The sequence below is a fragment of the Chiloscyllium plagiosum genome, chromosome 28 (genome assembly GCF_004010195.1).
Source record: "Chiloscyllium plagiosum isolate BGI_BamShark_2017 chromosome 28, ASM401019v2, whole genome shotgun sequence".
Classification (NCBI taxonomy): Eukaryota; Metazoa; Chordata; class Chondrichthyes; order Orectolobiformes; family Hemiscylliidae; genus Chiloscyllium; species Chiloscyllium plagiosum.
In genome coordinates this window covers 4,466,771-4,481,778 of record NC_057737.1, presented here as the reverse complement: position 1 = coordinate 4,481,778, position 15,008 = coordinate 4,466,771, and the positions used below count along the sequence as shown (strand labels likewise).

Genomic DNA, 15,008 nt, shown 5'->3' with positions numbered 1-15,008 from the left:
TTTTGGGAAAGCAAATCTTAGTAGGACTTATACACTTAATGGTAAGGTCCTAGAGTGTGTTGCTGAACAAAGAGACCTTGGAGTGCAGGTTCATAGCTCCTTGAAAGTGGAGTCATAGGTAGATAGAATAGTGAAGAAGGCATTTGGTATGCTTTCCTTTATTGGTCAGTGTATTGAGTACAGGAGTTGGGAGGTCATGCTGCGGCTGTACAGGACATTGGTTCGGCCACTGTTGGAATATTGTGTGCAATTCTGGTCTCCTTCCTATCGGAAAGATGTTGTGAAACTTGAAAAGGTTCAGAAAAGATTTACAGGGTGTTGCCAGGGTTGGAGGATTTGAGCTACAGGGAGATGCTGAACAGGATGGGGCTGTTTTCCCTGGAGTGTCGGAGGCTGAGGGATGATCTTATAGAGGTTTACAAAATTATGAGGGGCATCGATAGGATAAATAGACAAAGTCTTTTCCCTGGGTTCGGGGAGTCCAGAACTAGAGGGCATAGGTTTAGGGTGAGAGGGGAAAGATATAAAAGAGACCTAAGGGGCAATTTTTTCAGGGAGAGGGTGGTACGTGTATAGAATGAGCTGCCAGAGGATGCGGTGGAGGCTGGTACAATTGCAACATTTAAGAGGCATTTGGATGGGTATATGAATAGGAAGAGTTTGGAGGAATATGGGCCAGGTGCTGGCAGATGGGACTAGATTGGGTTGGGATATCTGGTCGGCATGGACAGGTTGGACCGAAGGGTCTGTTTCCATGCTGTACATCTCTATGACTCTATGACTCTAAGTCATCACAAGTGCAAAAATCTGATTAAACCAATTTAATCTAAATCTCAAATTATAACTAACTTTCTAATTCAGATTAAAAGAATACGCCCAATATTTTTATTTGCATTAATAAGGAAGTTGTTGTTTATTGGAATCAAATTGCTTTTTTAACCAATGCAAAAGATAGACACATGAATTACTAATTTATAACTCTATCGTTTAAAATGTTACCCCTTGCTTAAAATTTCCATATACATACAAACAGAGACACAAAGAAATGAGACAAAGTATTATGGGTGGGGAAGGAAAAATGGTCTTCGAAATACAGGTCTGGTAACAGTCTGGACCACACACATCACTGAGTTGTTTCCTTTCATCTTCCTTTTCACTCCTGACTCTTTGCTAATGTCACAAGGTTGTAGATCCACTGATTCTCATTCATTGATTGAGGATTCATTGTTTCAGTGTCTCTGAAGTGGTCTTTCCTCTTTTCCTTTCAACAGGGAATTTGCAGAGAGAACAATTTGCAGAGGATTTGAGAAAGAGTGAGTTTCTTTTACTTATCCATATGGAAGAGAGGGATACAGTTGGATATTTTTTCTTGTTGGCTACATATTTCTACTGTATTGTCCATACCCAAGGCAGTAGCCGCCCGGAAATCAATCCAGTCTTTCTGTGATGAGACCTCCTGAACCCAGAACAATTGATCATGATTGAAAAGACAATCAAAAGGCTGTCACTGAGCAAAACTGCCCTGATCACACACTGCTGGGGTCATTCAGCCTATAATGTTCACTCACCGCTTAAAACAACATTGAAGGCAACACTATAGATACAACTGATAGTGAGGTCCAATAATTTGGTTTTAAAGCTGCAAACATGTTTGTACTTTGTTTCCTTAGTTTAAAGCAGTATTTTCTCCCACTTTTAGTTTACACTCCAAAAAAGTAAAATGAGTGTTCACAGTATCTGTTTATGGGAAACAAGAGAACAACCTTGGGACAACTATCTTTGATCTTTGCAGGAAGTGTCTGGGTTCCAATATTCCATGGAACTAATTGTTATTGCTTTGACCTCCTACATCCAGCCCCTGCCTAATACTAATAATATGTATAAACGTTTGCTATTTTTCAGGGCATGGAATCTCAGAATGCTACAGCAGAGCCAAATTAGACATTTGGCTAATCTTTCCCATATCAGCTCTTCAAAAGAATTATCCAGTGAGGCCTAATCCTGTTCTATTTTCCCATTGCCCTAAATTACTTGATTTTTAAGTATTTATTCATTTCCCTTTGAAAGTTATTTTGAATCTCATTCCACTGCCCTTCAGGAAGTTCATTCTAGATCATATCATTCAGTGTATCCGACAAGATTTTCATCATATCACCTCTGTTTCTTTTAGCCAATTAATTTGCTCAGCCAGTTTTCACCAAAACCAATTACATTATGGTCAATTTTCCAATAAAACAATCAAATATACCCAATGCATATAGAATGTCACAAATTGTCTCGCAGTAAATCTACCTGCCCGCCTTTGTGATGATCATTTCTGTTCCAGCTTCATGAAATTTCTTCCAAAGTTCCTTCTCGTGGAGATAAACCTTGATGTTCTCTATGCTCTGGAATTGAATGTATCTTTTTAGTACAATAAATGCTTTTGTAATAAACAGTATTATTTAATTCTTCCAATGCTAATTGTAAGCAGGATAACTATATAAAATATGCTATATTTCTTAAATCGAATGTTAAAATTCCAGTTACAAAGTATTTTCTTCTTGAGAAATTAAAGAGAAAAACAATTAACTTCTAATTTAGTTAAAATGGGAGACTTCAGTTACCTGAATATAGTGAATGGGGTAGCAAGGGGCAATTGTTCCTGCGTTGCATGCAGGAAAGCTTCCAACCGCGATATCTTTCCAGTCCAACATAAAGGTTGCACTATTGGACATGGCTTTGGAAATGGGATAGACAAAGTTGGTCAAGTATCAGTTGGGGAATGTTGAGGAGACAGTGATCATTGTATTGTAATGTTGAGGATGATGTTGGGGAATGACATATGACAATCAAGAGTGAGAGAAATCAATTGGTGGAGAGCAAATTTCAATGAGATAAGAACAAAGCTGGGTAGGATTGACTGGAACAAGAGGTTGACAGGAAAAACAGTAACTGAAGAACGCTTCATCTTCCACCTTGGAACCTTGCAACCACATGGGATTAATGTGGATTTCACCAGTTTCCTCATTTCCCCTCCCCCCACCACCTTAATCCAGTCCCAAGCCTCCAACTTGGCACCGCCCTCTTGACCTGTCCATCATCTTTCCCATCTATCCACTCCACCCTCTTCTCTGACCTATCATTTTCCCCCCACCTTCATCCACCTCTCGACCATGTTTAAGACATTTGTTAGATGTCACCTGGAGTATTACGTACAGTCATGGACATTACATTATAGGAAAGATGTGAATACAAAAGCAATTTACAAAAATGATTCCATGAATGAGAAATTGCAGTGATAAGGATAGATTGAAGAAGTTGGGATCGAAGCAAGTTTAATTGTGATATTTATGAGGGCAAAGGATGATTATTTGGATAAAAATAACGTGCAGGGTATGGGGACAAAGCAGAAAACTGGCCTGAGGTAATGATGCCCATTAACCAACAGTGCAGGCGAAATGGGCTGAATGAGCTCCTTCTGTGCCGTAACAATCCTGTGATTCTGTGGTCAATAACTGGCAAACATTGGATTCTCCAAGAAACTTGTATTAATTTAATCAAAGGCAATTATTTATGAACAGGTTTTATAAATAGAGTGTTTGACAAGTTGAATGAAATTGAAACAAGGCTGAGATTTAACCAAAAGATGGAAACCATGACAGTAGATGGAGTTAAGTTCAGTTAGAACATGGCTGAGTGTCTGAATGGTCTCCTCCTATTCCCTTAGGCAGGAAAGTGGAGCTAAGGAAGAAGTTCAGTTAGAATATTCTCAAATGATAGAGCAGGCTCAATGGACAATATAGCCAACTCCTGCTTCTGTCTCATAAGGTTCTATGTTCTTGTGTTATTTCTATATTCCCATGGGAAGCACTGCAAATGCAGCAAGTAATCTGAGGGGATATCATAAAATAAGTGGCACCCAATGCATCACTCATAAGACACAAGTAGCCTATTCTTCATCAACACACATCCTATTTAAAGGCAAAATCAATAGATTCTAATGCTTCAAAATGTATGTTTTGTCTGTACAACATTGAACACTATTCCAGATTGCTGGGGTGCAAATGTATGTAAGTACAAGAGTTGGGAAGTCATGTTGCAGCTGTACAGAACATTGGTTAGGCCACTTTTAAAATATTGCATGCAATTCTGATCTACTTCCTATCAAAAGGATGTTGTGAAACTTGAAAGGGTTCAGAAAAGATTTACAAGGATGTTGCCAGGGTTGGAGGATTTGAGCTATAGGGAGAGGTTGAATTGGCTAGGGCTGTTTTTCCTAGAGAGTTGGAGGCTGAGGGGTGATCTTATAGAGGTTTATAAAATCATGAGGGGCATGGATAGAGTAAATCGACAAGGTCTTTTCTGGGGGAGTCCAGAACTAGAGGGCATAGGTTTGGGGTGAGAGGGGAAAGATATAAAAGAGACCTAAGGGGCAACTTTTTTCAGGGTGGTGCATGTATGGAATAGGCTGCCAGAGAAAGTGGTGGAGGCTAGTACAATTGCAACATTTAAAAGGCATCTGGATGGATATGTGAATAGGAAGGGTTAGGAGGGATATAGGCTGGGTGCTGGCAGGTGGGACTAGATTGGGTTGGGATATCTGGTCGGAACGGACGAGTTGGACCGAAGGGTCTGTTTCCATGCTGTACATCTCTATGACTGTATGACTCTATGATGAGGTTATGTCATCACGTAATTAGTATGACTATGAGTTTTAAATATAGTTTGTATTAATATAAGTTGCTAAATAACATTAATGTTTCATTGTTGGGAAGACACTTTGATTACCCATGGAAACCATTAGCCTTTACAAATTAGAATTCTCTACCGTGCAGAAACAGGCCCTTAGGCCCAACAAGTCCACACCAACCCTCAGGAGAGTAACCCATTCCCTTACCCTATATTTACCCCTGACCAATGCATCTAACCTCCACATCCCTGAACACTATGGGCAATTTAGCATGGCCAATTCACCTAACCTGCACATCTTTGGACTGTGGGAGGAAACCCACACAGACACAGGGCGAATGTGCAAACACTATACAGACAGTCACGCAAGGCTGGAATGGAACCCAGATCCCTGGCATTGTGAGGTAGCAATGCTAACCACTGAGCCACCATGCCACCCCAAACATTGCACCAAATTCCTAAACATATATAAATTGTTTTGGGATTGTAACTCTTCGTCAGATTTTCATTGTTTTGCAACAATGAAGTATCAAATGATGCAGTGGAATTGGTAAACTTGCCTTTCACTCTAGGGCAGATGGAATGAAAGCCAACTGTTGTAAGTTACTTTGAAAATAAGTTTAGGACATTCTGAACCAAATTGCTAAAGGTTTTTGGCCTTTATTCACGAGAAATAACCTCACCAAGACAGGACTGTGAAATGATGATAGCCAATACCAAAGAATTGAGTGTGTCATTCCCCAGAATTGATTTATAAATCTTAACAAGGAAAACATACCGACAAGAAATGGAATCTTTTCTATCAGTATCAAGGTGTGTCCAAAGGGACTTGGCTTTTATAATTGCTCCCTATGGTTGAAGGTGTTTACATGCTTTCCAGCAGACTTCAGAATATTTTAGTAACTTTCATGCTCTGTATTTGAAATATTTCCCTCGGTCTCCTAATATGTTGTTAATGAATACAACTGAATGCTACATTGATAAACATGTGAGTTTTTCAATATAGCCAGCACACCCACTGCCATGGCTAGTTCAGTTGGGCCTTTGAGTTGTTGTGACGAAGAACCAACCTACGTCAGCAAACGCACTAGTGATGAGTAAATGGAACTTGGTGTGTGTTAGGATAAAGGTTGCAGATTTTTGGATGAGTTCAGGTTGACTGAGGTGCAAGGTAAGAACCTAAGCAGGAAGACATTGAAACAGCCATGGCTAAAGCAAAATTCTATCCAAGCTGTCATTGCCCCAAGCACCCAATTTCCACATCAATTCCTCTTCTGCATATTACAATGAGGAGATTATGTTAAAGTAGTACATCCATCAATAGTTTCCAATTTTAGCCATTAACCATCACTAATGATTCTCCGACAATCACTGTGCATACTCAATTGCTTAATTTTGTGCTGTGCGTAATTCAGATATTTTAATCCCATGAACAGTGACAAAACCAAAACTAATTAATTCGACCCATTTCAGAGATTTTGCATGATAATCCCTGGTTTCGTACCCTTTCCTGGTTGTCTGGTCAAATTTAGTTGAAAAGTGCCTTATCCGACCCTGCTTTTGCCATGCCCATAACACCTACTCATCTGAAGTGACAAAAAGAATCCTCTTCCATGTGCTTTCCATCACTAATTTATTAATTTCCTCTTGTTGGTTTCCAAAGTTCTGGCTTCATATCTATCTCAGAATCCCACCTGCACCACATCTCAAAACAATTGGCACAGTGGCTCAATGGTTAGCACTGCTGCCTCACAGGGACCCGGGTTTGATTCCCACCTCGGGTGACTGTCTGTGTGGGGTTGCACATTCTCCCTGTGCCTGTATGGGGTTTCCTCCCACATTCCAAAATCGTGCAGATCAGATGAATTGGCCAAGTTAAATTCCCATAGTGTTAGGTGCATTAGTCAGGGTTAATATAGGGTAGGAGAATGGATCTAGGTGGGTTCTCTTCAGTGGACTTGTTGGTTAAAGCTTAGAGAATCTAAGCTTTAAAACAAAATCTCCTGCTCCTCTCTCGTTCCCTTTCTATCAAGTTCCATTTATTCCCAATTCCTCAACACATCAATGAAGTAACTCCACAGAAGCCAGTATCCCATCACCAAGTCACCCTTTATTTACATGTGCATTGTAGTTGACACTGATCCAGCTACCTCCAAGCCAGCACTCAGGGTGAAAGCATACAGTTTGGGTGCATAATAGCCTGGTAAGGAACTGCACTGCCTAGATCTGTAAGAAACTACAGAAGGTGGTGTGCACCACCCAGACCATCACGGAAGCCAACCTTCCCTCCATGGACTTTAATTACATCTCACTGCCTTGGAAAGGCTGACAATATCATCAAAGACCCTTTGCACCTGGTAATGATCTCCTAAAACATCTTCCATCAGGCACAGGTGATGATGGGGAGGTGCTGGTGTTGGACTAGGTTGGACAAAGTCAAAAATCATTTGACACCATGTTATAGTTCAACTGGAGAAAGTGAGGACTATAGATGCTGGAGTTGAGAGTGTGGTGCTGGAAAAGCACAGTCGTTCCCTCAGCATCCAAAGAGCAGGAGAATCACCACAGAACACTGCATTTTATTATGGGGAGCAAGAGTGATTGTTCTGAGGAAAGGTCGCTGCCAGATACCAGCTAAACTCCACCAGGGCTTTCCTGGGGTTTCCAAAATGAAGATGTTGGCAAGAGGTTATGTTTGATGGCCCGGATTCTTTGCAGACATAGCTGTGTTGGTGGAGTAGTGCCTACAGGGACAAAAATCACTGCGAGCAGGTTCCCAACATTCGTGGGAATGGCCGGGTAAACCCTAGATTCAGATAGACATCGACAATGCAGGTCCTTTCATGGCCTCGATGTTCTTAGTCATTGTGGATGTCCACTTAAAGTGGTTGGACATGCAGAGAGTCTATTCATTAAATATTGGCAGATACAGAAGGAAGGTTTGATGGTCAACTTTGGTGTGAGAATGTATCTGTGGTGTTTCAGGCATAAGCCCTTTATTATTCTTGAAATGTTGATTCTCCTGCTCCTTGGATGCTGCCTGACCGGCTGTGCTTTTCCAGCACCACACTCTCAACTGCAGTCCAACAGGTTTATTTGAAAATACTAGCTTTCAGAGCACTGCTTCTTCATCAGATGAAGGGGCAGCTTTCCGAAACTAGTGTTTTCAAATGGACCCATTGGACTATATCCCAATGTCAAGTGAGTTTTGATCTCATCAGGCAGAAGGTACAGAAGCCTGAACACATGCACCAGCAGGTTTAAGAACAGCTTCTCCCCAGCCATTATGGACCTGATGAATGGATTCTCTAGCCTCAAGTAATGCTGATCTTGCTAACATTGATCTTGCTTAGCGCATGCCTTGTACAATGTAACCTGTATCCCTCTAAGTCTTTTTGATTTGTACATCCTTGCTTACTATGATGTGCCTGTACTGCTTGTAAACAAAGCTTTTCACTGTACTTTGATACACATGACAATAAATCAATCAATCAGAACAGAACCACTGACACTCCTGTTTATATCTGTCAGCCAAGGCTCCCAAAAAAGTTAAAAGTCCCAATCAGGGAACTCATATGCTATGAGTTGACCTGGCTGACCTCGTTACAATCAGTCCATCCTCACCTTCTAAGTCTGGGGACGTAGGCCTGTTCTTTTCCTTGCTGCCTCTCCTGCACCATTTTTGCACCGGGTCCAGTTCCAAATCCTCAGATACAAGCGGACTGTACCAGACCGTAGCCTGCCTCTTGCACCAGAGCATCTCAGAAGAAATGCATCTTCTTCAGGCAGTAAAGGTGTCGAGAATGCAACATTAGCCGTGTTCATCTGAGACTCTGAAGTTTCTTCAATGCTTGATGGAGGGGGAGAGCCCATGGGTTCCGAGGAGGCAAGTATGTTTTGCTCCTGCCACATTTGTCAGTCTGCAGCTTTCATGTGTTCCGTATGTTTGTTTAGGACCACCTCGCCTACCTTAACTGTGTGTCACAGGACCTGACCTCGCATTGACCGTGCCTTTTGTTCATGCAGGGCCGTTTCCATGTTCTTGGCAGCAAACTTTGTCTTCTGAAGTAAATGGTCTCTCTCTCATAGGGGATTTGTGTGTCCATCATTGACATTCCTGTTGCCATTTCACCCTCCCTCCTCGGTCCAGGAAGATCAGATTTAATCTGGTCTTCTTCCCATTAGCAACTCTGCTGCAACTATCCTTATAGTTGCTTTAGGAATGTCTGAAAATCAATTGGGAACTGGGTCAGTTTAGTATCGAGTGAAACTGTAGGCTGTTTCTTTAAATCTGTCTTGAACATTTTGGACTGTTCTTCCCACCAGATGGTTGGATGATGGATGGTATGGACCTGCTCTTATTTGCCAAATGCCATTTAACTTTATTGGTAAAGAATGGCCTGTTTTCTGTGACCAACACATCCTAGAGTCTGTGTATTGCAAAAGATGCTCGCAGCTTTTCTATCGTCATCCCCATATTTAATGAATAAACTCTCTGCATGTCCAACCACTTTGAGTGGACGTCCACAATGACTAAGAACATCAAGCCCATGAAAGGACCTGCATTGTCGATGTCTATCCGAATCTAGGGTTTACCCAGCCATTCCCACGAATGTTGGGGACCTGCTCGCAGTGATTTTTGTCCCTGTAGGCACTGCCCCACCAACATAGCTATGTCTGCAAAGAACCCGGGCCATCAAACATAACCTCTTGCCAACATCTTCATTTTGGAAACCCCAGGAAAGCCCTGGTGGAGTTTAGCTGGTATCTGGCAGCGACCTTTCCTCAGAACAATCACTCTTGCTCCCCATAATAAAATGCAGTGTTCTGTGGTGATCAGATCTCACCAGGTCCAGAAAGGTTTCAGTTCTGGTTGTGACTGCCGTTTGGTTTTCCCCATCACCACCTGCTGTTTTAGTTTTGCCAGAGCTGGATCTTTTTATGTCCACAGTCGGATATTGTCCGCGGTGACAGGAAGAGCATCTAGAAAGTTAAACCAGAACGGACTGTTCCAGTGGTAGCACCACCAATGGTGTATCTGCCAGCAGGAGGTGGCTCAAGGCATCCACATTTGTTACTTGGCTTCCCAGACAGTGTTCCAACTTGTAATTGTACACACTTTGAATCGGAGTCCATCACGGAATTCGATCTGAAGTTACAGGCCTTACCCTCTTAGAGTAGCCTTAGCAGGGCTTTGTGGTCTGTTATTATTACATTTACCTTTATTATCATAAAGGTACTGTGAAACATTCTCACACCAAAGTTGACCATCAAACCTTCCTTCTGTATCTGGCTGTACCTGTGCTCTGCATCAGCCAAAGTATAGGAAGCATACACTAACGGGCATTCCTCTACATTGAACCCTCTGTGAGCCAACACTACCCTGATACCTTCCAAGGATGCATCACATGTTAACATCAGATCTCGCCTGGGACCATAGTGTGCCAATAATGTAGACAATGATACTGCTCCACTATCCTAAAGGCAATGTCTTGGCTACAAGATCATTTCCAAGGCTGTCCCTTTTTCAATAGCAGATGTAAGGGTGTCAGGATGGAAGCCAGTTTATATAGAAACTTTCCCATAAAAATTCACCAATCCAAAGAAAGATCTCACCTCCAGTACAGACGTGAGGCCCAGGGCACCTATGATTGCCCTCACATTACTCTCCATGGGTGCAAGCTGGTCTTGTCAACTTTGTAGCACAAGTAGGTCACTTGTGTCAGGAACACACAGTTTTCCCTTCAAAAACATGTGCCCACTTGGGAGAAATGTCTAAGGATCGTGGAATTGCTCCCGGTCAACATGTAAGGTGGTCTTATCTCTTTTGATATTCCCTAGACCTTCCTGAAAAATTTCCAGGTATTTAATTAGGACTTCACTCAGGAAACTATTTTTCAATTGAAAAATGTTGAGCTAATCGCAGTGAATCTTTCTCTACCAATTTCTCCTCATCAAGCTTGGGCCTGAGCCTGAGCCTGTTAGTAAAATAATGGTAACCTAATCAACTGCTTCTCATAAGAAACCAGAACCAAAGTTATACTCTTAATCTGTAAAGGTTCCCCAGTATAGGTTCTCAGTCTAGCTGAGGTCTTGTGCAAACTTAAGGGTTGGAGTCTAGAGTGAATTTTGTTAAAGACTGGTTCTGCAATCACTGAAACAGCATTGGTTTCAAACTCCATCAAAATCATGTGACCATTTAACCAGATGTTTATTTTGATTGGCTATGATTTGGATGTTTCTAAGCAATTGAACTCTTCCAAGCCAGATTTAGGTGGGTTTTCCAGGGTGTGCACTCGCCTGGATATCAACCTATGAGCTCTCTTACTCAATTAGGCCCAGTGGGACTCTTTTGCTATCTCCAGTTACATACCAGCAGCAACTACAATGGCTTGCCATCTCAGATCCTGAAGAAAATGTTAAACATTTGGCTGAGGCTTGGCTTTGTTTTGTGGTTTTGCTGTGGGCTGACCTTCTTTTCAGGGTGTGTCCTGAGTGAGGCTATGCAATTGCTTTCACTCAAGTGGTGTTCCCCAAACTCAGTCATCCTGGTGAGGGTATCATCTTCCATCAGCATACCCTGTAACTCATATGCTGCACTTGCTGCATTTCTAATGATAAAGCCAGTTGTAGTGCCTGTTTGGGGACCAGTTGAGCTTCAGCTATCAGGCTCTTTTACATTGTCATGTCATCAATTCCATAAACCAAACTGTCTCTCAGCATCTCATTAAGGGTTAAACCAAAGTCACATGCCTCTGCCAGTTCTCTTAACCTAGTCACAGAGGTGTACAGCACAGAAACAGACCCTTTGATCCAACTCGTCCATGCCAACCAGATATCCCAATCTAATCTAGTTCCACCTGCTGGCACCCAGCCCATATCCCTCCAAACTCTTCCAATTCATATACCCATCCAGATGCCTTTCAAATGTTGCAATTGTACCAGCCTCCACCACATCCTTTGGCAGCTCATTCCATACACATACCACCCTCTGCGTGAAAAGGTTGCCTCTTTTATACCTTTCCCCTTGCACCCTAAACATATGCCCTCTAGTTCAGGACTCCCCCACCCCAGGGAAAAGACTTTCCTTCTCTCCATAAATGTTCCAGCCCCCAATTCTCTCCATTAACCTAGCTGCCTTGCTACTTCAAATTCAAAAAATTATTTACAAATGTCAGATTATCCCATCAGTTACCATTCCTTATTCCCTCACGCCCTCCTCTGACCTTACTTCTGCCATGAACAATATAATATTTTGCAAATTTTGTTTCTTGGATTGTTTCCAAAGTTATAAATGTAACACATTACTCTTTCCCTGAATCAAAAACATCTAGTATATGTTTGTTAATATTAAGAATTCCCTCCCCAAGAGAACACTGGAGGCTAGGTCATTGAATATATTCAGGGCTGAGTTAGACGGATTTTTGACTGACTCTGATTCAAAACGTATCAGGACATACAATGGAATTAAGGCAAAATCTGATCAGAAGTAATCATTTGAATTGGCAGAGGGATTGAATGGTCTACTCCTGCTCTTATTTCTATGTTCTTATTGATGACATATTCCAATTAATCTTCTCCAGAAAAATATGGCATAGTTGCACATTCACAATATGTAATTATCCATTAATCAGATTTAATGCAGAGGAAATTAAAGGCAGTGAAAGTGCAATTTTTCAATAACATATCTTGTAAGTGCATCCATTGTTGATCATTTCTTGCTCTCCACCCAGACCCATCTCCTCCTTCCAATTCTATGTCTTTATATAATCGTCCCTGAAGTGAAAAAGAATTCTACAACAGCACATCTAAGCTTTGACCCTCCATTATTTAGCATGACAGTTTAGCCCCCTCCATTATTTAGCATGACAGTTCTGTAGCTATTGGTCTGCTCAACCATGATTTGACCTTCACCCTTGGTACCTTAATCCTCCAATAAAACATTCTTATCTCTTTCTTATTTTTGTCATTTGCTTAAATACTCAGGTCCCAGAGGGGTAGATTTGAATGGGAAGTGGGAGGCACTTGCTTTAAACTATTCATTGTTGAACCTTATTGGGCCTCATAAATCTGTAGTTCATTGGATCTTGCCCTTATTTGTTGAAAATTCCCACTATCCCCAATTCTCTTAATTGCAAAGAATGCAAATAAGCTTCTCTTTTGTACTGCAAACCATCTTCTAAAATCCCTCTTCCACTCTCATATCCAACAGCAAATGCAAGCAGTCCACAAAATTCTTTGTCCATGAGATCGAGACCAACTGTTCATCTGCCTCTGTCATTTTCCTGGTTTCCTTTTGTTCACAGGGTCGAACTTCTCCCTGAGTTCCTGCTTGAACTTATAGCTTGCTCTGTTTGCTCTCCATTCTCTCTTTAATCTCATCTTGTGAAAAGAGACCCATCTCCTTCTCTCTTAACACTATTCCATGTAACTTGCAAACCTTGTTCCTAAGTTCACTGATGTTAACAGTTCTCCTTCCCCAAAACCATTTCCCTTCCTTTCAAAGCTGCTGTCTTCATCTTTTTCCTAAAAAAAACTCTACATTCTTCTGTCCTTGCAAACATGTGATAAGCCAAAGTTAGAAATATACTAGGCGTATCATGAAGTGTTAAGCATGGATGACTTTGTAGATGTGGTTGGAGATTTTGAACTCTATAGCTAAAGGGTAATAGGGAGCCAAAGAAGATCTTAGAAGTTAGCTTCAGATGGCCAAATGAGTTCAAGTGCAGTATATGGACAATGGAAGTTGGAAAGCTATCAAGAAAGACATTAGAAAAGCCAAGCCTGGAGTTGACAAAGGCATAGGAATGTTTTCAGTGACAGATGAGAATGAAGTAGGAGTGAAGTCAGCTGAAATTCCAGAGATGGAAGAAAATGTTCTTAAAGATGGATTGAATATGATTTTGAACACAACTCAAGGTTTGCCTAACACCATTGGATTATGTTGAGCACACAGCTGTGGAGGGAGGTGAAATGAGAGGCAGATTCTTTATGTGAGAGATGGGATGTATGATTCAAACTGTCTTTTGTTTTAACCCATGGGAAAGTATAAGGTAGTGATTTCATACCTGGTCAGGGTCCTGTCCCTGGGGGCTGCCTGGAGACATGCTGCTTGCTCCTGGTGCTCCATGCCCTGGAGACTGTACATTGTGTTCCTGGTGTCCATCTACTTGAGCTGCTGGAAAGCTCTCATCACTCTCAGCCACACTCTTCTCTTGCAGCATTTCCTAAAGAATCAACACAGGAGCAAATATATTCACCCAAGGACATTGTGTAAATGAATAGTAGCTAGTCTATTCAAAAAGATAATCCGCATTTCAAATTGTAACAATGAATCTTTACTAGTAACATAAGACCATAAGATGTAGAAGGAGAAGTAGGCCATTCAGCCCATCAAGTCTGCTCCATAATTCTATGAGGACATCGCTGATCTGAAACTCCTAACTCCACTTAGTCATAATTATTTAATCCTGTTTTTTACTCATACAAGCAAAATACTGTAAATACTGAAGATCTAAAATAAAAACTGTTGCACTTAAAATGTTAAATCTGTGTCTCTCTCCACACATAGTGCCAGACTTGCTGAGTTCCTTCAGCATGTACCTTTTTTTATAATTTATTTTCTTAAGACTACTTTTCAATTTTTTTTCTCAAAGAACTAAACTCCTGCTGGTACAATTCTACAAGAATGAAGTTACCAGTTCACAGTTACTAGCTGACCTTTAGTCCTACACTCAGATACTGGTTTATTCTCCTGCCTGTTTGGACAATAAGGATCAGCCCACTGTACAGACATCACATCTTGATCCTTTCCTTAAATAAAAACCAAAAGAACTGCAGATGGTGTAAATCAGAAACAAAAACCGAGATTTCTGGAAAAGCTCAGCAGATCTGGCAGAAAGGGTCACCTTACCCAAAATGTTAATTTTGATTTCTCTTCACAGATGCTGCCAGACTTGCTGAGTTGATCCTGTCCTTACTCACAATCTGCATTTGTTCTATTTGAAAGGATTCAGATTAACTGGAAGCGCTCTGGTATATGTCAAGCCTGCTCCCCTAAATTTGTATGTTCCTCCCTTTGAAGTTGACATCCTTTGTTTTATTAAGTTAACATGAGTACTTGCTCTAAAATTCTGAATCTCACTTTTCAATAGATAACAAATTCACTTGCAAGTACAAAATTTGCTGAAAAAATGGGCATGCTATTGAAGCTTTTTTTTAGGTTAGATTACTTTACAGTGTGGAAACAGGCCCTTCGGCCCAACAAGTCTACACTGACCCGCCGAAGCGCAACCCACCCATACCCCTACATTTACCCCTTAGCTAACACTACGGAC

At 41.3% G+C, this 15,008-nt stretch overlaps 1 protein-coding gene across 1 annotated transcript in view; it reads right to left on the bottom strand.

Moving 5' to 3' along the window:
- The window catches only part of tbx4 (T-box transcription factor 4), a 114,700-nt gene extending 100,805 nt beyond the window's left edge, over positions 1 to 13,895 (bottom strand). The window contains exons 1-2 of the mRNA XM_043718101.1: positions 13,740 to 13,895; positions 2,293 to 2,387 (exon numbers count right to left, since the gene is read on the bottom strand). Of these exons, the coding sequence (XP_043574036.1) occupies positions 2,293 to 2,387; positions 13,740 to 13,895 (251 nt within the window). The remainder of the gene's footprint in view (positions 1 to 2,292; positions 2,388 to 13,739) is intronic.
- Between the last annotated feature and the right edge of the window lie 1,113 nt (positions 13,896 to 15,008).